Genomic DNA, 25,061 nt, shown 5'->3' with positions numbered 1-25,061 from the left:
TGCCCGGGCGGGCGCCGGGGCCGGGGCCCGAGAACCGGGCGGATCGCGAGCCGGAGCCGCAGCCAGAGCCCGGACCAGGCCGGGGTCCGGGACCGCAGAGCCGGGCTGCTCGTAGCGGCGGCAACGGAGCCCCCCAGCGGCTGAGGGGCTTCCTCCCAGTTCCTGCCGGTGGCCGGGACTCTGCAAGCCCCCGCAGCCGGGGAGCGCGGGGATCCCCCTCCACCACATCCAGGACCCAGAGACCCCCAAGAAAGCGGGAGACCCCTTCCAGATCCAACAGAGAGCTACTCCCCAGCTGGGGAAAGCGGAGACTTCCTCCGTATTCGGAAGACAGTGACCTCCCTACGGTACGGCTAAGACTCCCCCTCTTCAATCGGGCCCCCCCCAAGACCTAGAACGCAGTGACCCCCTCCTCCGGCACTGCTAGGACCCCCTGTCAAGAACCCGGTCATTACAACTCCACACCTCAAGACACGAAGACTCAGCTCAGAACGCCCCTAGATCAGGGGGTTCCTAGACCCCCCCAATTCCGGTACACAGGAACCCCAAATCTAGGGAACCGAGGACGGCAAGAGCTATCCCTCACCAGCAAGAGGCCTCGGGGCCCCCCTCAAAGCTCCAGGACCCAGGCGACTGAGCCCCTCGCGGCGCCCTTCTCATCCCAGCCCATGGTTGTGGCGCCCTGAGCCCCCCCCCGGGCCGGGCTGACGGAAACCGAGACGGCGCCCAGGCCCCCTGCCGCGGCGTCCCCGCGGCCCCAGCCCAGGTAAGCCGGGCCCAGGTGAGTGGCCGCCGAGGTCCCTAGCCCTCCAGGTGGGGAAGGAAGTATTGGGTGCGCACTGCCCCCTCCCCAGCGTCGCCATGGAGCCGAGGCTGAAGGACGTCTCTTTGTGTCTCGCCTGGAGGAGCCGCCCCCTCCTCCTCTCCCTTCCCCCACCCCCCACCCCTAGCCCTGGGGTTTGGGCGCTGCTCCCCGACCTCGCAGGGGAGTAGTGGCAGAGCCCCTTATGCCACGGAGAGGAGGGAATAGGGTGGAGAGTCACCTCCCCCCCCCTGGAACTGTTGGACTCTGGGCCCTTGGAGCATCTACACCCCTCCCCGCAAGGCCGGGCTGAGTTTTCAAGCGGAGTCCCCCTGGGAGGAGATTTGGGGATGTCCACAGGTGAGGGGGGCCTGCGGTGCGTGGCCCTAGGGCGATGGCCTGGGCTTTGGGTGTGTGTCTTTGTCTCTGAGAGGGCAAGGAAGGGGTGTGTTTGAGAGAACGGGTGGGAATCCCATATTTTCTCTGTGACTCCATTGCCCCCCACCCAGGCCACAGGGAAGGTCGCCCCCAAGCCATACTTTGTATGTTTTGCAGGAGGGGGCAAGCTCTTTCCAAAGTGAGGCACTGGTTTCTGGGGAGGAGAGGTAGTCTGGACGAAGAAGCCATTTCAGGTCAGGGCACCTTTCTGTCCCCATGTGCCCTAGGGCCAGCAAACCCAAGACTGCCTTCTCCTCCTGACCTCCATAAATACCCAGGGCCAAACCTCAGGTTGGATCACTGTGTCCTGGACAGCCAAGGGACCATTCTAGGTTTTTGCTTTAGCTTTCCAGGCTCTACAAAGCCGGGCCCAGCCTGGCTGTCAGTAACGTCCCGAACCCCAGGCCCTGCAGCTCGTGGGAAGACGAGAGGCCCGGGGGATGTTGTACCCTGAAATTCTGGATCAGAGATCCTGGGAAGGGGCTGGACGGTGCTGAGGAAACACACTCTGGGCTGCTGGGGTTTCCCCCAGTCTCCTCTCTGAGCCCTCTGCAGGCAGGCAGTGATGCTGAGGAAGGCAGGACTTGATATACAGGGAGCCCCACTGGGAGTTCCTTTGTTCATTTCTTCATTCAACAAACCTCTAGCTAGTGTCTGTGACGTGCCAGGCAACGGAGTCAAGGGTTTGTGTGTTTGTTTTTCCCCCACGACATCCTGATCCCCTTTTCCTGGTCTTTTCTGGTCGTAAGACCCTGGGGCTGCTCTTCGTTTGCCCAGACCACTCTCTGTTGGGCCAGTGGAGGTAGACCTGGTCAGGTCCAGCTGACCAGTTCTGACCCCACACCTGAAGCATCTGATCCTCATCCTGCTGCATTCTTGGGGGCCCTGAGCCTGGAGGCTGATCCCTCTTCTCCGCCGTTCCCAATACCAAGTGCCCCCACCCCACCTGCTGCTGGCATTGACCCAAGGGAGAGGATGTGACTAGCAGGAGAAGAGGTTGGGGTGCTTCAGGCCAGACCTCCGGCAGCCCCTCCTGCACATTCAAGGACAGTTGAGGCCAGACCCCCTCAGCCCAAGCTGTGGAGGGGCCAGCTGCTCGGAAGACCGGGTGACCTTGGGCAAGCGTGTGGCATCTCCCAGAGATAATGACAGAGAGTGAGCCACTCACTCTGCAGTATATAGATCACAGTTGGGCCACAAGGAGCACCCAGGTGTGTCTTCTCCCTCTCTGAAGGAGTTCATTTCCAATGGGTTCCCGGGAGCCCCGGGGCCTTATCATATGACCCACAGGCAAGGGAGTGGAGCCTGACGCTAAATTGCGGAGATTTGACTCACCGTGCCTAGGGAAAACCATCAAGAGGCAAGAGGGGACGGGGAGTAAGATCTCCCCTCCTCCCTAACCTGCAGTGGCTCCCCACTGAGTCTGGAATAAAGCACAGGACCAAGCCCTTTGTGTTGAGGCCCGACACTGGCCCTCTGGCCCTAACCCGCCTCTCAAACATCAGCCCTCACTCCTCACTCACCTCTTACACTTCTGGGTGTCCTCTGACTCCCTCCCGCCACTGGGGGGCTGTTCCCTCAACCTGAGAAGTCCTGCCATAGGCTGGCTCAGGAACAGCCTTCTGCCTCCACCTCCCTTTTGATCTGACCTGGCCAGAGAGAGAGTGCAGAGCTGGGCTGGATTGGTTGATGCTTGGCGGCTTGGAGACAGTGGCACGTGTCTACATGTGCTGCGAGACCTTGTCTCCACACCTAGACCCTGAGCTCCGGGAGACGGAACCGGGTCTATCTTGTCCGGGTTGCAATGGCTGTGTCCATCCTAGAGCCCAGCCTGCTGTACAGCACCTGTTGGAAAATACAGCTTCTAGACGCATTTTCTTGAGCCAATCAGTGTTTTTCTCATGTTTGCATTTGTTACCAGTGTTAAAAAAAAAAAAACACATACAATTTCATATACAAATACTGATTTTTGGAGCCTCTTAAAGACTCTGATGGTGTGGCAACCCCAGGCCAGAGCTGAAGAGTCACCACCTTCTTTAGGGCAGTTGCCCTCCAGCTCACCCCAGGGCCTCAACTGGCCTGCTTACTCATTTATGTGACCTGCTACCCCCTCCTGTAGGCATCTGGCTTTGCCAGCCCAGGGGGAGGCCAGAAAATGTTTGCTCAGCAGGTGACCTTCATCTGTGTGTGTTTTGCACATGCGGGTGTTCCCTGCCTCCCTCGTGGTCAAGTTAGAACTTGCACAGAGCAATGTCCCTCCAGGGCTGAGTGGTGAAGTGAACTTGAATTCCTCTAGCCACAGCATCCCAGCCTGGCCCCACTTTTACCCTAGGCTCTGTCTTGTGACCGTTCATTGCGCTAGAAGGATTCACCCACCAAAAACTTGTTTTCAGTTGTTCCACTTCAGGAGCAAAAGTCCAAGGCGCTAGGCCCAGCTACTGCCGAGGACTCTTGGGGGAGGACTGCTTTCTGGGCCTCAGTTTACCCAGGTGTCCAGAGGAATTGGACTAGAGGTTCTCTCTGCTATAAGCTCACTCCTTACTCTAACTTTCTAGGACTGAGTCCAAGCTGCTTTAAGTTTTGGTCAGGCAGGAGAGATGGGGGCCTAGATGCAAGAGTCCCTCAAAATTATTGACATTCCCTAAGCATTAATGAAGCCAATGGGTGTTGCCAAGTGGCGGGGCTAGGGGCTAGGGGCCAGCACTGGGCTCCAGCCACTGGGCATGGCCCTGGAAGGGAGCGTACCGTCTTCCTGGATGAAGGTCTATAGAAACCCGAGGTCAAAGGAGATAGCAAAGCACCATGGTTACGATCACAGCCTCTGGACTCGGCCAGGGTTCCCCACATAGCTGCTGTGTGACCTTGAGTAAGTCACTTATCCTCTCTGAGCTTCAACTGACTTATGTGCAAAACAAGGATGATATCTCCCTCAAGGTCATCAGGGGGATTAAGTGAGCTAAAGCATGAAGAGAGGGCCTAGGATGAGATCTGGCATGTCAAAAGTCCTCAGTAACTATTGACTCTTATATTCAAAGGGGCATTGGTAAGTGGGTGACTAAGCCTTGGTGATAATGCAGCCTTGGTTTTCCCGTAGCCAGTCTGGGGAGACCACAGGGCTTCTGCTATCCCCGAGAAAGGGGAAGGGAGTGTTTGAGAGCCAGTGGTGCCTGAGAGTATGAAGCATGGCCCTGCTACGAGTCCGGGCAGGATGGGGTGGGGCTCAAGCCTGAGAGTCTATGAGGGCCTTTCCAGAACCTTACCCTGTGGCAAGGGGTGGGATCTAGGACTGCTTGGCCATAGTTCTGTAGTTAAGGCCGTCTTCCTTCCCACCTCTGCTCTCTAGGTGAGGCACCTGCCAGGCTTTTGCTGACTGAGTTCCCAAGGCATTCTGCCCCCGGCGATTGGGCATCAGGCCAGAGCCAGGACCAGCCTCTCCAACAGATCCTGAGTCTCACCCAAACCACCAACTCGCTCCCCTGCTCCCCTGAGCCCCCTTTCTGGTCTCAGGAAGCAGCAGCAGTGGGCCTGAAGGGTCCAGTTAGAGCCCTTACATAGTTTGGCTACAGTCTGGAGACAGGGCAGGTCCAGATTCCCAGCTCAGCCCCCACTTGGGGAGCCGTGTAATATCAGGCTTGGGAAGAAGCAGTGGAACATTTTTCAATGTCAAGTGCACCATGCTTTCTCATTTAGTGCTGAGAACAGCACATTAGCCCAGAGCGAGGATTTTGACTCCCCACCTCTATGAGCCACCAAATGTTTGGGTGAAACTGGCATCGAACTCCTTGGGTTCAAATCCCACCTGTACCGTTGCCTAGCCATGTGACCTTGGACAAGACAGTTGTCCCGTGCCTCAGTTCCTTCCGATGGAGTGTAGGGGTGAAAATAGCTCCAACCTCCTACCTCCTAGAGTTATGGGGAGGGTTAGACGAACATGTTACAAGTGAAGTGCTTTTAACAGTGCCTGGTACTTAAGTGTTTGCTCTGTCACTGCTGCCACACCCTGCGGGGTATGCAAATGAGCTGGGCCAGGCCAGAGGAAGCCACAATGACCCCCCACCCCCTGCTGTCTCTGTGACATTAGCCAGAGAATGTTCCAACCGCCTCTGATCTTTGGGATGACCCTGAGGGACAGGGGTGTGGGGACTGGACAAGACAGAGCCTTCTTCCCCCTCCTCCTGGTCAGGCCCCAGAGAGACTGCACACATCTCCACCCCAGAGTAGCTCCCCTGGGTCTGTTCGACTCCCCCATCATAGAAGGGAGGCTTCCCATTCTCTAGCCGGGGGCCCACTGCCCTGCAGAGAGATCTTCCCTTCCCAAGGGCTCAGGTTATCTGCCAGCCCTGATTCCCAAGTGTCTCCAGGAGGGGTGGCGAGGCCCCCAGTTAACATATTTTAGTGGAGAAAAGCACAACCTCTAGACCCTGCTGTGTGACTTTGGGCAAGGTGCTTCACCTCTCTGTGCCTCAGATCTCTCACCTACAAAAAGGGATGGTGGTAATGCCTGCCTTTTGGGGTCATGGGGAGGATGAAGCGAATGAATGTTTGTGACGTGCTGTGAACGTGAGTCCCCACAAGCCCTGAGCAGAGAGGGAATGTTGCCCCCACTTTTACAGGGGAAAAAAAAATGGAAGCTCAGAGGTGAAGGTCTTTATTCACGCTTCCACATCTAGGATTCACGGAACATCCTGCCCACTTTGAGACCATTCGCACACAATTCACAGAGCAAGGCCAGCCAGAAGGAGCCGACAGGACCTAGCCTGGGCTCTGGCTGCAGTTCTGGACATATCGCTCCGCTTTCCTGCTCCCACACCTCTGCTCACATGGGGCCATGGAGGCATCTGCAGTGCAGGCCCACGAAACTTTCCCAGAAGCTTTTAAGACTTCCCTCGCCCCTTCCGCCTCAGCCCCACGCCTGGGACAGTGGTGGAAGGCGGTGGGGGGCTCGACTCCAAGTCTCTTAAGTGGAAGCGAGGTCAGGTTCATAGCGTCTCTTGGCCTCCCAGAGTCTGGCACGCAGGTTGGCTTCAGGAAGGGTTTGCTCAAGTCAGGTGTTCGGCGCGCATCTCACAGAGTGAAAGCCAGGTCCTTGCCGCGGCCCCCAAGACCCTGCACACGGCATCGTCACTCTTTGCTCGACCTGTGCCTCGCCCTTACCACTGTAGCCACGCTGGCCTCCCCACTGCTCCCCGAGCCCCTGCCGAGAAAGTGCTTTCGCCACAGTATCCACATGCTTGTAGTCCTGTGAGTGGGGCCTTTTCTCACCACCCAGTGTCTACAGTCTCATCTCTCACCCTCAACATTCCCTCACCTCTCCCTGCCTTGCTTTCTCCTTTAGGCCCTCTGACCTACATCTGTTACCTACCCTTACAATCGTCTGCCTCCAAACTGGAACATAAGCTCCTTGAGGGCAGGACTGTTTGTTTGGTTCATGAATGTATTCCAGATCCCAGAACATAGTAGATGCTCAACAAAGTAGATGCTCGACAACAAGTATTCATGGAGTGTTCTGGAGCCAGACAGACATCTCTAAGCCACTTCTTAGCTCTGTGACACAGGACACGTCACCCAATCTTTCATCCTCTGAGTCTCGGTTTTCCTGAGCTCTAAGGGAAATAATGGGAATACTAATAGCTCCTCCCAAGATTGTCGCGAGTTGTTTTTGTTTTTTTAATTTTTTAAAGCTTATTTATTTTGAGAGAGAGTGCGAGTGGGGAAGGGGCAGAGAGAGAGAGAGAGAGAGAGAGAGAGAGAGAATCCTAGGCAGGCTGCACACCATCAGCATGGAGCCTGCTGCGGGGCTCGAACTCACGAACCTGGAGATCATGACCTGAGCTGAAACCAAAAGTCAGACACTTAACCGACTGAGCCACCCAGGCGCCCCTGTTGTGAGTTTTAAATGAGTCTTTACATACCTAAAGAACTTATACTTTAAGTGGCTCATAAATGTTAGCTGTTATAATAATACTTTTTTTTTTTTTAACATTTATTTATTTTTGAGACAGGGAGAGACAGACCACGAACAGGGGAGAGTCAGAGAGAGGGAGACACAGAATCGGAAACAGGCTCCAGGCTCTGAGCTGTCAGCACAGAACCCGAAGCGGGGCTCGACCTCACGGACCGCGAGATCATGACCTGAGCCGAAGTCGGCCGCTTAACTGACTGAGCCACCCAGGCTCCCCTAATAATACTTTAACTTGTACCATATTATCCCCATTTTACTGATGAGGAAGCAGAAGCACAGAAAGAACAAGTGACTTACCCAGAGTTCTGTGACGAGAAATGGTGGTGGCCCTACCCAGGGGTGCCCTGAATGTGTCTCCTGAGCTAGGCTACATCCTCGTTTCACCCCGTGTAGAGAGGCTCGGGGAAGAGCCGAGAGAGGCTCGGGGAAGAGCGGAGGGCATAGCTAGGGAAGGGCTCGTCTCTTCAGGGAGCCTCTGCTCACCCTGTTGTCTCTCCGGTGGTCACCACCCCTCCACTGGTGGACACCCAGCCCGGGCCCCTGGGCCAGTCAGCCAGTGGCAGGCCACCTCCGTGCTCTCGGCCCTCCACTCCTGCTAACTCCCCGGGTGCTGGGCCGCCCGCCTCACCCAGGCAACAGGGCTCACCTCCCACACCCGCAGGGGCTGCCACAGGGACTGGGCCCTCAGGCCTGTGGGGAGGGATGAGGCCCAGGACTACCCCCCCCCCCCCCCAGGGTCCTGCCGGGAGGGCAAAAAGGAGCAGAGAGCCTGTTCCAGCTCTGGGCACCAGCTGCAGGCAGACAGCGTCACAGGCTATTAATAACCACCAAGGATGTGCCCCAGGGAAGGGGCAGACTGCGCCAGCTGGGAGGGGAGGCTGAGGCCAAGCCTCACAGCGAGGGGAACCCTAGGCTGCCCCTAGTGGGGAGGGCAGTGGCCAGAAGGTCGTTTCCAGTTTCGCCTGCTTGATCTTGTTGAAGTCCCAGCTCTTTCTCTCAGCCTCCTCACCTGGGAAATGGGGAAGCTGGGTCAGATGGCCTCCAAAGCCCCTTCTGGCTCAGGCGGGTTCAGGGGGTGAGATTTAGCAGAGCCCCCATTTCCAGCATAGAAAGCCAAGACAAAGTCAGAGTGTGGTCTTACCCAAGGTGGTGCAAGGTTGTGCCAAATCCACGACGGAACCACGGCCCCAGGCCCTTCTGTCCAGCCAGTGCCCGTTTAATTCTTACAGAGGTCCACCACGTTAGATGGGCATTCTCAGCCCCATTTTCTTGACGGGCAAACTGAGGCTTAGGAAAGTGGCACAACCTGCCTCAGGTCATACAGCAAGAAGGGATAGAGCTGGAATTTGCACAACGGGGAAGACAAGGAAGTGATTTGAGAATATTCTTCTCTTTCTCCTTTTGACCAGAATAGAATGTTTGCTAGAGTTTATATTTGTGTTGAAAGGCCAAGGGGAGGGAGAGGCCTTATCTGGAGTCTCTTGAGGGCTCCCTGGGGCTCTGACCACTCCCCCCCCACCGATGTCGTACATACAAGTGTGCATGGGGTAGCTGTGGACTTTTTCAGAGGAGAGGGTAGTGAACCTTCGGTGACCGATGAAGGGATAAGAACCACTAAATAGCTCATTTCATAGACTGGAAGACTGAAGAGAAGGGAAGGCAGGTGGCTGACCAGAGCTCCTTGGGGGCAGCAGCAGGGGCAAGTGCTTTTCCAAGCACCCCATAGGCCTCCTTCTGGGGCCAGCGGGACCAGGCTCTGGGTCTCCCCACTCTCTGGCAGCAGATAGGAGGACCCACGTGTGAACAGATTTCTTCAGTGGGACAAACAAATGAGAGGATCAAGGACACCCTCTAGGGAAGGTGGTGAACAGCCGAGAGCCAGACTACGGCACCTGCCGTGGGGACATAGAGAGGGCTCTGCTCAGGGTGGGGCGTCCAGGAGGCTCCCGGGGGCCACCCCTCCTCTGGCCCCTCTCAGGGGATCCCAGCCCTGGGCTGTTGAGCCTAGGTGGATGCACATGGCCTCCCCTTGCATTTTCCTTTGGCTTTGCCTCGACCACCAGCTGAGCCTAGTTCCTTTTACTCCCTAGACCCAAGAGGACTGTGAAATCCTAGTGAAAAGTTTCATTCCTGCCCTGCCTCTGGTCACTCAGTTCCCACGCCTCTCCCCAGGGATGTATGCATTCATGCATTCATTCATTCACCAAATATCGATTAAGTGCTGTGTTGTGCAGGCACTGTGCTAGCTGCTGGGGGATCAGCAGTGAACAAAACCAGCCCAGCAAAGTCCCTGCCCTCCTAGTGCTTAAGTTCTGGTGGGGAAGAGAGACGGCCACAACCGATAGAGCCAGTCAGTAAATTCTATAACACGCTAGAGAGTGATACCCTCCCCTGGGGGCAGCTAGAGCAGGATAACTGGAGTGCAGTCGAGTAGCCGTGGTTGAGAAGCTGTCATCTGAGCAGAACTTGGAAGAACGGAGCCACGGAGCCATCTAAGGGCAGAGAGAACAGCCCCCAGGCCGGGAGCTGGCGCGTTTGGGGGAACAGCGGGGAGACCAGTGTGTGTGGAGCAGAGGGAGGGAGGAGACAGGTCAGAGGGGTAAGTTGAGGCCCCTTGTAAGGACTTTGGAATGAAATGGGAGCCGATGGTGGGAACAATGCGACCTGAGTAGGCTCTGCCAGATTCCCTGGCCGCTGGGTCAAGAATAGATTGTGGTAGGGGTGCCTGGGTGGCTCAGTCGGTCGGGCGTCCAACTTCAGCTCAGGTCATGATCTCACGGTCCGTGAGTTCAAGCCCCACGTCGGGCTCTGTGCTGACAGCTCGGGAGTCTGGAGCCTGCTTCGGATTCTGTGTCTCCCTCTCTCTCTGCCCCTCCCCTGCTCATGTTCTGTCTCTGTGTCTCAAAAATAAATAAAAACATTTTAAAAATTAAAAAAAAGAAGAATAGATTGTGGTAGGTGGGGGGGCCAGACAGGAGGTTACCGCAGTAGCTGAAGGAGGAGGTGGGAGTGAGTGCCAAGGGTGGTCAAGCACCTTTATTAATGTCTGATGTTGACTCCAGAGTTACTTTATGCAAGTAACAAGCAAGTGAGAAACCTATTCGTATCTCCCCACCACCACCCCACATTTCTGATACAGAAGCCCACAGAGGGCGAAGGAGCTGGTGGCCGCTGCCCTGCTCCACCGAGAAGCAGCTCTCTCCTACACGGCTGGGGGAAGGCCAGTGGCACAGCCCTCTGGGGGAATCGAACATTCTACAGAAATTCCAAACGCACTCACCCTTTAACCTGGCAACCCATTTCTAGAATTGAGCCTACAGACACATTGGCACACAGCAAAATGAGTTATGTGCAGGCTTCTCATTGTTTGTAGTGGCAAAAAAAGTTGAACACAACCCATTAGGGGTCTGGTTAAATCAGTGGCAGTATACCCGTGCATCCTTTTCCAGCCCTGGAGGCCTGAGTTCCAGGTCTGCAGTGGTCCATCCACCCTGCCTACTTCCCCAGCTCCCGCCTCTCCTAACCTTGCACTTAGCACTGGGCCCGCCTGGGTGCTGTCCTCACCTGTGGTGCTGAAGGCTGGGGCCAGAGAGAGGAGAGGAGAGGAGAGATGAGAGGAGAGGAGCGGAGCAGGGGAACTTTAGTGTTCAGTCCTGGTCTCTGCAATTTACCGGCTGAGTGGCCTTAGGCAGGCTACTGACCCCCTCTGAGCCTCAGTGTCCCGATCTGTAAAATGGGGTTGCTGTGAAGATTGGATGACAGCAGCAATGCAAAGCATTGGCATACTGAGAATATGAGTGATAATCTGTACTATATCAATTTAGGGTCAATGAAACAGAGTGGTTAGGCTTTCGGACACTGGAGTGACAATGCCTGGATTTGAATCCCCGCTCTGCCATTGACCGGATGATCTTGATCAAGTCACATGACTGCTCTGGGCCTCCGTTTTCTCATCTGTAAGTTGGGGTGAAGTATAGTCCCTGTGTCGTAGGATGTTGGGAGGCTTAGATGAGTTGATTTTTGTGAGGCCCTTGGCACACAACAGGGATCCTTAGTGTTAGCAGTTATATCACTTTCCCCTGCCGCTATCACCGTTATCCTCGTACCTCCCGCCACTCTGTCCACACCGGTGGCACTCCCAGCCACACCCATCTCTGCTGAGCTTGAGGCCCTGGCTGTTGGGGGGAGAGCACACCTCACCCTGCACCTTGGCCTCTAGTGCCGCCCCGCCACTGACTTTCTGTGCGATTTTGAGCAAATCACTGTTCTTTTCTGGCCATCAGTCTCTGCATCGCTAAAACGGGGCCGATGCTACCTCACACAAGCCCCCTAGGAAATAACTGTGCCTGAAGGGTCACGTTCAGGAAAGCCAAGAGACACAAATTTACAACTTGCCCAACACGGAAAGCGTTACTCACCTGCCATTTGTCACACCCTGGCTAAGTGCTAGGAACACCAAGGTGACTAAAGCATGAGGCTTGCTTTCAAGGAGCTCTTGGGTTTCTTACTGGATTGTCAGCCCCCTTCAAAGCCCATTTGTGTGTCACCTCCTCCAGGAACCCACCCTAACCCCCACTGCCATGCCCTCCTTGGAAATGCTGGAGTGCTGACATTGGCTTTTCGGACTTCTGGTCACCTGACTCCTTACTTTATCTGCCTTCCTGAAGTGTAGGTTCACACCTTCTACCTGATGCTTCACTCTAACCTACTCGCCCCGTGCCAGCACCCTACGTGGTGCCCGGGCCCGAGCGGGTATACTTATCTGGAATCTTAAGGTTGCAAGTTACGTAAACTCAACTCAAAGTGGCTCAAGCCAGAAAGGAAATGTATCGATGCATGAAACAAACGGTCAGGAGTATAATTGCCTTTAGTCATGCCTGGATCCAGGTGCCCCGAGCCATCAGAAACCTCTCCGCCTTACAGCTCTGCCTTTCTTCTCTGTTGCTTCATTCTCAGGCAGGCGCTCCCCGCATGGTGGCAAAGCTGGCCCCCCAGCAGCTCCAGACCTGGGTCCTCCAGGGATCAGGAGGCATCTCTTTCCTGACAGCTGCAGCCAGAGTCCTAGGGCTAGATCCCAGCGGGCCACCTTTGGTCACAGGTTCATCTGTGAACCGGTCACATGACCTGGCAGGTGGGATGGATGTGCTGGCCAGCTAGGCCCAGGTCAGGCCTGCCCCTAAGCCAAGATGGAGACCACCTTACTGAACCACGTGGCCTGAGAGAGGGGCCATTCCCTGAAGAAAGGGAAATTCATGCTGAGCAGGAAAAAAGCACCACGGGCCGACTTAAGAAGCCACTGAAAAATGCCTTAAACTTATGAGTAAGGAAAATAACGATTCGGGGTGACGCCCGAATCCTCACTGCTAATGTGAGACGAATTTTTGAGCGGGTAAAGGTTGCCCCTAAGGTGACCCGCCTACTTTGCGGGATGCCTGGGAGTCGCGATCTGCCCGTCCCCCTTCTAATCCCTGAAAAAGCAGTAAAAAAAAAAAAAAAAAAAAAAAAAAAAAAGAAGCCACTGAAAATTCCTAAGCAAGACAAGGAGTGGGTCTGATGTGGTCTTAAGACACGGACAAGGAGGCCTCAGAGGCAGAAGCCTGGAGGCAGATAAGGGGGCCGGGGGTATCGGGAGCTGGCTCGGCATGGAGGCTTGGGGAATGAGCCTCCACCCCCTCGCTTTACATAGAAGCAGAGTGAAGCAGGCTCCCTGTCCCCACTCAGTACCTGAAATAATGCCTTATGGCTGCTTTTTTCACACGGCTTTTAATAAGACGAACCCAAGGAGGTGACCCACCCAGCAACAATCGTCTGCGGATGGAATCCTTCTAGGCCAGAGCTTTGTTAAGGATACTCTTGGGGTTTGCCTGTACTATGGGGACAGAGAATCTTAGACACCCTCCCCCCCCCCCCCCGAGTGAGAGTAAGAAAGGCCTGGGTGATATCACTTGGTCCAACCTTACCTCCCGCCCCCAACTCCCCACTCTCTGCTTCTCTCCCCCAGTGATGGAGAACACATGTCCTCCCTGTTGGGACTGTAACAACGGTCTCATTTTAGGTTGCTGTTTGCTTGGGTTTACCCTCAGGAGCCTCAGAGGACGCGGTGCATGAGAGCACGGGACCTGAAGCCTGACGCCTGAGTTCAAATCCGAATTAGTTAGCCCACCAGTGTATCAGTAGTCCTTTCTGTAAAATGGGGTAATGATAGGAGAACCTGCTGCCCAGGCTTGTAACTGTTAAATGATTGAATCCATCGTGGTTAGCACAGCACCCGACATACAGAAACACTCAATAAACATTTGCCAGTATTATTATCCTCCCAGGAGACAGGGTAAGCGCAGGCCCCCCTCTCTTTTGAGACTGGCCATCCTCCAGGGAAGTGGACAAACCGAGGTTCAAATCATACCTTTTTGGCCTCCTTGCTACATAATCCTTGGATTAGAGTAGTGCTAGCCGCTGTAACAAGCAAGCCCCTGTATCTCAGCAGCCTAACACAATAGCCGTTCGCTCCTGGCTCCCATAAAATGCAGAGTGGGTAATCCTCTTGGCCAGGAGACCTACAGCCAGGCACCCAGGCTCCTCCTTCCTATCTTGTAGCTCCACTGTCTTTTAGGACCGATGAGAGAATGGAGAAACTCCTCCCAGTCTTAAAAGACAGTCACATCCATCATCACTGCTCGCGTTCCATTGGGGAAAACTGGTCACATGGCCACATCCGGATGCGAGGCAGGCAGGAAATGCAGTACCCTGCCGACAGCCACCCTCCAGCAGCAGCTCTGTATTATAAAAGAGGGAACACAAAGTTTTGGTGGACAGTGGCTGTCTTTTCCAGAACCATAGTAAATCACCAACCTCCTAGGTTCTTCATCTATAAAACAGAAAGCAGCACTTGATTGCGGCAACGGACGTTTGCTAAAATCACTGAATCGTACGCCTACTACCGGTAAATTCTGTGGTGTGTACTAATATAGCTGTGTTTTTAAGAAAAAAAAAAAAACCGAGGGAGCATCTTGCCCTTCTTCTCAGGGTTCTTATGAGGACTCAGTAAGTGACATTTTGCCAAGCTGGCACTGTGTGTGCATGTGGTGGGGGAGGGTAGGGAAGGCAGGCTCCAAAGTAGCTCTGAGTTGGGTTGTGCATTGGGTATGGTTTTCGTAAGAGAGGCACCCAGCCCAAGCCACCTGCCAACAGGAAGTGGTAGGCGGTTCGGTCTTGTTTCTTGCTTGGGAAGCCCTCCCGGCGTGCGGCAGAAGACCCAGCCCACAGGGCCAGAGCCACAACTGCTGCCGGGAAGGCTGGGTGACACCCACCTGCCTTCAGCAACACAGACCGGAAACCAAGGGCCTCCCTCGGGGCCAGCGAGGACACACACACACACTTGAGGTGCAAGGCACGTGAGGTCCCCCGGCACGGCCGGCTACATGGGAGGAACAGGGGGCCAGCCAGGGGCCTCCACCACCTGCTGCTGGAAAGTTCACAGCCACCGAGTCCACAGCCGCTCCTTCAAGCGGAGGCAATGGTGATGAAGGCAAAATAGTTTCAGGTCAAGTTCCCACCGATGCCAGGTGTATGTGCCCTCGACCACTCGGGGAGGCGGATGTGTCTTACTTTACTCTCTGGCCCGGAGTCCCCGCCTGAAGGAAGTTGCTGGTCTACCTACTGCTGTGAGTTAATACCCGTGAAGCGCCTGGACAGTGCCTGCCACTCAGTCACCTCCCAGCAGGAGCTGAGCGAATGCATGGGCGTCTTCGGCTCAGGCTTTGCTCTCTCCTGGGCCTCGGTTTCCCCACTTGGATACCAAGGCATCCGGATGAGATCCTCTACCATCCTGACTTGGGAAAACAGTGGTTCGGAGCACCGGCTTTGGAGCCAGTCCCAACGCGAGCTGCATGACCTTGGACGAGTTATTCAAGCTCTCTGTGCCTCGTTCTCCTCAGCCCTAAAATGGGGGTGATGATGACACCTACCCGTTGAATTGGGAAGATAAGATGAGCTCATCCTGAGTCAAGGGCCCGGCAGGTAGTAAGCCCCATTTCAGCGTTAGTTGCTTGCTATTGCCATTGTTGTTATTTTCCCCAGACAAGTGACTTGCTCAAGGTCACCCACCTAAAAAGTGGCGCAGGGCAGGATCAAGGGCAAGCCTGCTGAGCCCCAAGGCCCATGCTGTTTCTTTCGCTCCCCACTGTGCCTCTTAAGTCACATGCATCGTAACTGGGTCAGAGGCAGTGTGTACCTGGGGCTATGACGCAGCGACGGGGAGGGCTGTGTGGATTAATTCCTTGTCGCCTGCTGACGGCTGGCAGAGAACAGGTCTGAAGGGAGAGGGAGGTTGTGAAGGAGGGAGGGGCCAGTAGTGGGGACCCCCAAAACTGGGCCCTAGGAACTAAGAAAGGTTGGGAGAAAGTAGCCACTAACTACCCCCGGGAGAGCTCTTGGCCTGTTGATGGGAACAGACAGGGGACGGAGTGGAGACCACCCCAAGATCTTCAACAGAAGCCCTCAGAGAGAGCCACACAGACCCTATGTGAATCCTGGGACTCAGCAGAGGCAGGACCCGGCACCTGGGGCAGCAGAGAAGCCTTCCTGGAAGAGTGGGGCCTGAGGATAAAGAGAAGATTGGCTGTGGGGCAGGGGGAGATCAAGGCGGGCAGCGGGACTGGCAGAGGAGACTCGAGAGAGGCACTGAAGCCACAGAGACGCAGTGCAGGGTGGTGGTCAAAGCAAGGGCTAAACCGGAGTGCAGGGGGCAAATGTGGGACCCAGACCCACCCCACTGTGGCTGCACCCCCGACCCAGACAGCTGCCTGCACAGTGCATCTCGGCGGCCAAAGCAGCAGGGATGAGCCATGTACCCCACAGCCCCCGGGCGAGGGAGGAGGGGAGAGGAGGCGAAAGAGCTTCTAGCAACTTGCAGCTGCCAGTCGGTCAACCTCCCAGAGGACGTAGAAACAGCCCCAAAGGACTGGCAGGGCCAAAGCCCAAAGCGGGAGCGTTGCACACAGGTGTGTATATGTGCCTGCACGCCCATGGCCTTGCCCAGCGCAGCAGCCCTCGGGGAGTCCACAATCATCAAGAGAAGTAGGTCAGCAGAGCAGCCCAGCGTCTCACTGGCCGGCAGGGGGAAGAGTTCAAGGCAAAGAGGGTGTGTACTCATCGGACCCCCTGGGGGACCGGCCCGCACTTTCCCCTGAAAGGGCCTGAGGACGCTCACCCAGAGACAGCCTTACCCCTCCCTGCTGCCTCAAAGCGGATCGCCTGGGTTTCCTCACTCGGAATTCTCCCCACGGGGAGTGGGGGGGCAGGGAGGGATATTTGGCAGAGGTTGGGACCAGTGACCCCTTCTAGCCCCGAAGGCAAGGAAAGACCACCACGGGGAGATGCCGCCCACTTTAGCCTAGTCGGCGGCTACAGTAACAGGGTGCCGTCTGGCTGGAGCTGGGACTGCACAGAGACCGGGTGACAGGTGCCACGGCCCAGTCGGGTTCAACACAAGGAGCTTGGCAGAGGTAGGGGCAGCGGGACCCTGTGTCCGTGGGCCTGGCGCCATCCCTCCCCCGTGGGGGTCTATGAAATGGGCTAATCCAGGCTGCAGACTGAGGGCATTCGTGTGGCGTTTCAGACAGACTCCTGGCATCCGTTCAGACCAAAGGAATTAGGGAAGGAAGGGCAGAGCCTGCAGCGGGGGAAGCTTCTATGGAGTAGGGCTTGCTCATGAATGGAGGGGAAGGGGGCTGAGTGGGGGAGCAGGATCCTGAGGAAGCAGAGGGGGCAGGAGCCAAATCGGAGGAGGGGCGGAGGGCCCCCTGCTCCCCCAGCCAGCCGGAGGACGTGGGAGGCCAGGAAGTTCCCTCCTGATGTTCCTCCTCTCCGTGTGAAGTGGGAGGCTGGGTCGTGCCAAGAGGGAAGGGGAAGGCAGAGGAGGAGAAGAGGGTTTGGGCCTGGAAGGGGAGCGGCTGGGCCGGGGTGAGGATGCGGGGCTCCCGAGAGCAGCCTGTGGCCGGCTCAGCCGGAGGGGACGCAGGATGCACGACACCACTCCGGGGCACTTACAGAGCCCTTACGTGTGCCAGGCACCAAGCGCTCCACGTCCTTTTTCTAGATGGAAAATTGAGGCATGCGAGGCTGAAGTAACTTGCCCAAGGCCATCCAGCTAGCAGGTGACAGAGCTGGATTCAAAGCCGGGTGGCTAGCTCCAGGTCGGCTATCCAAGACCCCTGGGCTGTCTTGCAGGGGTGGGGGCTGGGGGAAGTGTGGGGTGAGTCACCTGGGATGGGAGGTAGGAGGGAGTAAGGGGAGGTGCGCCAGGAGGCAGGCTCCCGGGGCTCAGCTTATGGAGGATTCGGTGCTGGCCTCTCCTGCGGGTACACGCACAGACACGTGCGCACCTGCTCCTGGAAGCTTCGCTCCCAGCACCCCCACCGCCAACTTGACAGACAAGAAATGCAGGCCCCAGGTGGGCGTTCACTCTCACCCGGCCCCCCCCCGGACTCTCCCTGAAGCAGTTCCCTGACCCGCCAACACTGGGGACAAACTCGGTGCCTCTGACGGGTGGGTGCAGCTTGTGCGGATACCGAAGGGGTCAGTCAGGCTGTGAATGTGGAGGGTGAGGCAGGGGAGGGCTGGGTCTCTGTGGGCCTGGGCTCTGCCTTGGGTCTGGGGCGGAGCGGGTGTGGGAGGGAGGTGGGGCCCGGGATGCCACCTGTAGCCGCGTATGCCTGAGCAGGGTTGTGTTGTCTGGGGAGGGGGGAGGGGCGTAAGGCTGTTGGGGGAGCGGGGGACATCTGCACCACCCCGCCAGAGTTCTGTCTGCGCCTGCTTGGCTGAGGAATTTGCTACCGTGACCCCTGCCCTGAGACCACACCTTCCCCACCCCTTGCCTTACATTCTCAAAAGCCCGTAACACCTTGTATCATAATGTGTAATTCACGCGTTCACTATGTTTATCACCCGTCTCCTCCCCAAAACCTAAGTCCCGTGAGGGTGGGATTCTTACCTGTCGGTTTAGTGATGCGGGCCCAGGGCTCTGAGCAGCAGGCCCCTGGCGAACAGCAGGTGGTGATCAGTATTTGCCGACAGGAGCGGCCGTGTGAACTTGGTACACGGAGTGTCTTTGTGTGACGTAAACACGTGTGCCTTGTCTGAGGCTGTGTCCGGATGACAGCCTGAGACAGACGGGCCAGTGGTACCCGAGTGGGGACTGCGGGGGCAGGGACCGTGTCTCCAGGGAGTGTGGCTCAGGCCTGGCCCTGAAGCCTTGGGGGAAAGGGGATAGATGCTCGTCGCCCCCGTGTGGTCATCTTGAGCCTGGCATCCGGGGACCCGAGGTACCGGGGAAGGAGCGGGTGGCTGGGCCAGGGGGCCCTGGCTTGATGTCACATTTGGTGCCGCGCCCCCCACAACAGGGAGAAGATGAGCGTGGGCTGCCCGGAGCCCGAGCCACCCCGCTCCCTGCCCTGCTGTGGGCCGGGGACCGCCCCTGGGCTGGGGGCAGGCGTGCCGCTCCTCACTGAAGATATGCAGGCACTGACCCTCCGCACGCTGGCCGCTAGCGATGTCACCAAGCACTACGAACTCGTCCGGGAGCTGGGCAAGGGCACCTATGGGAAGGTCGACCTGGTGGCCTACAAGGGCACGGGTGAGCATCTGCCGGCGGCGGGTGTGAAGGCTGGGGGGCGGGGGGCGGGGGGACTTGCCTGGGGCTCGTGGGTGTTCGCTTCCGGAGCCGAGGGGTCAGCAGGCAGACAGAGCTCGTGGTCCAGGTGGAGAGATGTAGCCTGAGCGGCCCAGGGAGACCTGAGACGGGGCCCGGGGCCCAGACTGGAGGGTGGGCTGCTTTGGAGCCAAGGGCATGACCCCGGGACATGGGGAGCTCAGGAGAGAAGTCAGGGCCGGCAGTGGTGTTTGCGGAATCACTGGCCCATCGGGGGTAGTTGACCCCAGCGGAGTGGACAGAGCCCGAGGGTGCGTCCTTGGAAACGGCGCCACGCTTCAGGAGGGGTGGGACATGTCCCCGGGAGGTCACTGTGGCCATCTCCATTTCTCAGATGAAGACACCGAGACCCAGAGACCCATCGCTCAGCTAAGTTCATGCAGCTGTAGAGGCTGTGAGGCAGGGCAAGACCCCAGAAGGCAGCTCCAGAATCTTCTCACTTCCCCGCGAGCATGATGCCTTCCCCATAGCACAGCCTCACAGCGGTGCCCATGCAGCCAGTCAGGGACGGGGACTTCGTGAGCGCCCACAGCTGCACACACCTGGGGCGGGGGGCGGGGGCTCTGTGCCCACCGACAGCGGCGGGAGGAACACTGGACATGGGGTGGCCTGACCTTTGCCACTTGCTCTCTGTGTGACCTTGGGCAAGTGACTTAACCTCTCTGTGCGTAGGTTTCCTCCTCTGTTAAAAATAGGATAGCATTAGGGCTGGCCCACCTCCCAGGGTCATTATGAGGCGCGGGTTGAGAGTGCGAAGTGAAGAGAGGGCCCTGTGACAGGTAAGGGCCCTGTGGACACGTGTGCGTCACACGGCTTTGCACCCTCAGTGGGTACAGATGGCTGCCCAAGTGCAGAGTCAGGGACCTATGCCTTGCAGACCCTCACCTCTCAGTGTCTAATTCCTCCTTAGCCACGTAACAAACATGTGTTGAGCACCTACTGTGCGCCACACTGTTGAAGGCACTGGAGATACAGCAACGAGCGAGACAGATTCCCGCGCTCAGGGGGCTACGTTCTAGCGTGGGGGAGACCGAGACGTGAAGGAGGATCCTGTACGTCAGGAAGGAGAGGGGAGAGTGGAGGAAGCAGCAGGCCATCCTCACCGAGGCCGGCAGGCTGGGGCAGGAGACCCGGCCTGACCCCCGACTCGCCGCCTGGCCTTTGGCCAGTCCTTTCCCCTCCCCGGGTCTCAGTTTGCTACCAGTAAGATGAGGACAGACACACGCTGCCCCGTGGCGGGGACGGGCTGTGCGGGCAGGCCTGGGGACGTCAGGTGCGGAGCGCGGGGACAGGAGCCTTCACCACTGTGGCTCCTGCCCCGTCAGGCACGAAAATGGCGCTGAAGTTTGTGAACAAGAACAAGACCAAGCTGAAGAACTTCCTGCGGGAGGTGAGCATCACCAGCAGCCTCTCCTCCAGCCCCTTCATCATCAAGGTCTTTGACGTGGTTTTTGAGACCGAGGACTGCTACGTCTTCGCCCAAGAGTACGCACCTGCCGGGGACCTGTTCGACATCATTCCTCCTCAGGTACTGGGTGTGGCGGCCCAGGGAGAGGGGAGATGTCTTCCCACCCCTGCAGGGGGAGAGTAGGGGGGGCGGGGGGCAGTCAGACCACTTATTTAGCCAACAAGCATTTACTGAGCCCCTTCCGTACGTCAGCCACCGGAGGGCCCGGGATACACTAGGAATAAAGGCTTGCGCGCCTCCTCTTGGGGAACAGACACTGCGAAATAAGCCAGATGACAGACTGAGCCAGGCTCTGGGAAGGCAGCGGCCAGGGGCCTGGGATGAAGTCCAACACCACCCTCCTCGGCAGCCTTGTCTGATGCTGCGTAGGAACAGTGGGGGCACGAGGGGGGAGAGGAGGCCGCGGGGCCACCAGAGGCTTCCCAGAGGAGGTGCCCTGGAGTGGGAGGGAGCACGCAGAAAATCCCAGGCTCCCGGCTCTGCGTCTGGTGGTGCCAGGTATGAATCTGCTCCTGCGCTCAGGGGGTGAGTGGCAAGGCCTCTCAGAGCCTTATGTCCCTATAAGGGAAGTGGGCGTAACAGCAGCTGTGAGGGATTGAGACAGCGCGGGAAGGGCACCCGGCCCACCATGGGCGCTCAGGCCCGGGTCTGTGGCTGCAGTGGGGGTGGGGGTGGGGGGTGCGGGATGAGAATGACTGGGCCAGAGAGAGAGGAGGAAGTGCCCCGGTGAGGTGGGGGAAGGGAGAAGCATGGCCCATGCGGCAGCCCCGGGAATGCGACCGGGAGCTCGGGGCGAGGCCGGCGGGGCCTGGCGGGGGGGGGGGGGGGGGGGGGGGGGGGGGCGGGCGGCCGTGGGGACTGGTCGGCGGGAGGGGCCTGGCAGGGCCCGGCGGGGTGGCCGTCCCTGAGCGCGGCTCCCCCCACCCCCACCCCCACCCCCACCCCCACCCCCGGCCCGCCAGGTGGGACTCCCCGAGGACACGGTGAAGCGCTGCGTGCAGCAGCTGGGGCTGGCGCTGGACTTCATGCACGGGCGGCAGCTGGTGCACCGCGACATCAAGCCCGAGAACGTGCTGCTGTTCGACCGCGAGTGCCGCCGCGTGAAGCTGGCCGACTTCGGCATGACGCGCCGCGTGGGCTGCCGCGTGAAGCGGGTCAGCGGCACCATCCCGTACACGGCGCCCGAGGTGTGCCAGGCGGGCCGCGCCGACGGCTTCGCGGTGGACACGGGCGTGGACGTGTGGGCCTTCGGCGTGCTCATCTTCTGCGTGCTCACCGGCAACTTCCCGTGGGAGGCGGCGTCGGGCGCGGACGCCTTCTTCGAGGAGTTCGTGCGCTGGCAGCGGGGCCGCCTGCCCGGGCTGCCGTCGCAGTGGCGCCGCTTCACCGAGCCCGCGCTGCGCATGTTCCAGCGCCTGCTGGCCCTGGAACCCGAGCGCCGCGGGCCGGCCAAGGAGGTCTTCCGCTTCCTCAAGCACGAGCTCACGTCCGAGCTGCGGCGCCGGCCCTCGCACCGCGCGCGCAAGCCCGCCGGGGACCGGCCGCCCGCCGCCGGGCCGCTGCGCCTCGAGGCGCCCGGGCCGCTCAAGCGGACGGTGCTGACCGAGAGCGGCAGCGGCTCCCGGCCCGCGCCCCCCGCCGTCGGGCCGGCGCCCGTGCCCGTGCCCGTGCCCGTGCCGGTGCCCGTGCCCGTGCCCGAGGCCGGCCTGGCGCCCCCGGGCCCCCCCGGCAGGACCGACGGCCGCCCGGACAAGAGCAAAGGGCAGGTGGTGCTGGCCACGGCCATCGAGATCTGCGTCTGAGCCGCCCCCGCCGCCCTCGGGCCGGGGCGCCGCGCTCGCACCAGGCCGGGCCGCCGGGAGCCGCCCCGGGCCCGCGCCAAAACGGGGGGCTTGGCGGCGGCCGCGGCAAATCCGCCCAGCCCCCGCGGCGGCAGGAGGGAGTAGCGGTAGGCTAGGCGGGACGGCGGGCCCAGGCGCCGGGTCCGCGGCGGGCCGCCGAGATAGCCACCGAAAGACCTCTCGCCCCGCCTGTGGGGCAGGGACTTGGCCCACAGGAGCCGAGCCCCACAGACCCGAGGATTCAGAGGCGCCCCCTCCCCCGGCCCCCGACACCAGGAGCAAGGGAGCTTGCGGGCAGACTCCCCCACACCGCCCCGAACCCTGGAACCCTGCCTAGTTTGCTCCTGGCCCTTTGCACCCCCTGGCAGATCGTCCCGCAGTCCCACCCCTGGTCCTGCCCTCCTGGCCACCCTACCCTGCGCCACCACGCCCCCGGGCACATAAGGGGACTGGAGTGTTGGGGCAGAGAAGGGGAGTAGGGCCCCCGGACACTGGCTGCGGGCGGGGTGGGGGGGGGGGGGGAGGCGATGAGCTGAGGGCAGGGGCGTTGCTCACCTGCGTCCTGCCCCTTTCCCGGGAGGCTGGAGGGAAGAGGCCAAGCCCTCGGCAAAATGTAGCAAATGTCTGGATGCTGCAAAAGTGTGTGTGTGTACAGGCACGGACCCGAAGAATCTAGTGACTCCCACACAACCCGTTCCCCGGATGAGGACACTGAGCACAGGAGGAGGGCAACTGGCCTGGAGCCGCACAGCCCCTGAGAGGTGGCGCTCGCGAAGCCCTCCCCCTCCTCCCCAGCGAGCGTCCCACTCCCTCGTGACTGACGGGCTGCCGGGGCGGGGCCTCAGCTGCCCTCCTCCCCCCGCCCCCCACCGCATCCCTAAGGCGAAGGGAGTGAGCGCCGAGCCTAGGGCCGGCCCAGCTCCCCCTGCTGGCCGCGCCTGCCCAGGCCCGGGAACCCCAGATCCTAGGTCCTGGCTCCCCGAGCCCAGACCCGGTGGCCTGGGCTGCTGGCAGGCGGCGAGGTGATTCGTGCCAGGAATACCCCCGGGTTTCTGCCGGAGACCAGCCTGTCAGCCTGGGGTTGTCCCCATCCCCGCGTCCCCCAGGTTCCCGGTCCTGGAGTATGCCGCTGTGGGCGTGAGAATGGGGGTCCGTGGAAACAGGAGGGGGGTGAGTGTGTGTGAGCAGGCGTGCGTGCGGTGTGTGAGTAGAGTGGACGTGTACGCGTGCAGTCCTGTGTGTTCGGTGATTGCATCCAGACGCCTCTGGAGACCACTCTGCCCCCGGACCCTCCCCAGGCAGCTGCCAGAGGGCGTCCAGGCCCCTGTGCTTCACCCGCCCCTCAGGGAATCTGGCAGGGAGGCACCTGAGGGCTGGTTCCAGCCCCCAGGCAGCAAAACAGGCCCCCCAGCTCACCCAGTGTTCCCCCATGACCCCTGCCATCTCTGGAGGCCTGGGACCCCGCAATAACCTCTACAGGGGTGAGGCTGCTCCTTCTGCCTGACCGTGTCCCGTCCACCAGCCCGGGCCGCACCTGCCAGGGTCCCACTGGGGTTCTAGGCCATCTGAGGGGGCTCTCTGATGAGCCGGGCTGGCCAGGGAGGGCTGACCACCCTCTGGCCTGGAGCCCCCACCTCTCCACTCATCCCTCATTCCCATCGCGCAAAAGGGCTATAGGTCCCCCTGCCCTGCCTGGGTCCAGTTTACAAACTGTGGTTGCCCCAGGGCCTGGCCCCGCTCTCCTCGGTGCGCCCGCCCTCCTCGAGACCCATCTCTCCAGTGGGCACTGGGGCCCTCCACACGCCAGGTAAGTAGCAAACCCTCCTCCCACCACGGGCCAAGTTTCAGAGAAGGCCCCCCGTCACTGCCCCTGGCCCACCTGGAGCCCATCCGGGCCACCTCTCTCTCCCAGCCGCGACTTCTCCTTTTGCCTTAGGCCTCTCGACACCCCGTCTCTCCTGCAATAACAAGGAAGCAAGATTCCAAGTAGATGTCCCTCGCCGTGTGCCCTCTCTCTCTCTCTCTTTCTCTGTTAAGATCCTCTTTGGGAGTTTCTCCCTCGTCGTAGTATCTAGAATGTTAGACTCGGGAAGGGGACCGTAGTTATGTAGCCCAGCCCCTGTTTGCAGAGGCACAGAGAGGGGCAGCGATGGCCCCACGCAGGAGCAGGGCCGAAGAAGCCCGGCCTGCTCCGTGGCCGTCGGGGCCCTGTGCTGCCACCTGCTGGTTGGGTTGGGACCCTTCGCCCCTTAGGAGAGGTGTTGGTCACAGATGTTTACCTCAGTTTATGTCACTGTCGAAGAAACAAATAGCAAAAAATTAATAACACCGTACACACGCAGACTTAGAAGACGAAAAACACACAAAAGATCTTCCCCTGGCGATTCTTCTGTGAAGGTGTGTGTGTGTCTGTATGTGTGTGTGTGAGCGTGTCCGTCCCATCCCGGGCAGACTGGGTCATCCCCGGTCTCTGTCATAGCCCCTGTGCCTCCATACTGCCCCTGTCCTTCGGTGCTTCCCAGAGGCCCCTCTGAGCTGGCCTGTGGGGTGTGGGGAGCCCCCTGGGCAGGAGGCGGGGCCACAGGTTAGCTAGAGCCCCACTGAGCAGAGCCCCACGGCTGCCACTGCTCCCTGAGCCCGTGCTGTGGCCGGTGGGACAGTCCTGGTGGCTAGCATCAACATCCAAGCCTGGCTCAGGGCCTGGGCGGAATCCCAGCCCCTCATGTCTTGCCACCCCCCCCCCATGTGTTTGTAAATATTCTGGCATCCTTTGGCCCTGAGAAGGTTTTTAAATGTGTTATTTACTTCTCTAATCATGACAATTGCTATAAAATAAACAAAAG

The 25,061-nt window shown here is 59.2% G+C and overlaps 1 protein-coding gene and 1 non-coding gene across 7 annotated transcripts; both read left to right on the top strand.

Moving 5' to 3' along the window:
- On the top strand, positions 1-25,061 carry SBK1 (SH3 domain binding kinase 1). Of its 6 annotated transcripts, none has more exons than XM_042921993.1 (4): positions 1-766; positions 18,602-18,834; positions 20,235-20,437; positions 21,340-25,061. In XM_042921993.1, the coding sequence occupies exons 2-4, from the start codon at positions 18,609-18,611 to the stop codon at positions 22,177-22,179; spliced, it is 1,269 nt and encodes a 422-aa protein (XP_042777927.1). In that variant the 5' UTR covers positions 1-766; positions 18,602-18,608; the 3' UTR covers positions 22,180-25,061. The 6 variants fall into 6 exon arrangements, with proteins under 6 accessions (XP_042777927.1, XP_042777926.1, XP_042777924.1 ...); XM_042921992.1 differs by lacking the exon at positions 1-766 and adding an exon at positions 13,918-14,863; XM_042921990.1 differs by lacking the exon at positions 1-766 and adding an exon at positions 13,918-15,218.
- LOC122210380 lies at positions 12,506-12,655 on the top strand. The gene has a single exon (XR_006198030.1). It is a non-coding gene; the product is annotated as a U12 minor spliceosomal RNA (small nuclear RNA).

The sequence above is a fragment of the Panthera leo genome, chromosome E3 (assembly GCF_018350215.1).
Source record: "Panthera leo isolate Ple1 chromosome E3, P.leo_Ple1_pat1.1, whole genome shotgun sequence".
Lineage (NCBI taxonomy): Eukaryota > Metazoa > Chordata > Mammalia > Carnivora > Felidae > Panthera > Panthera leo.
The sequence above is the reverse complement of the archived record's forward strand: the minus strand, read 5'-3'. Positions and strand labels throughout refer to the sequence as shown.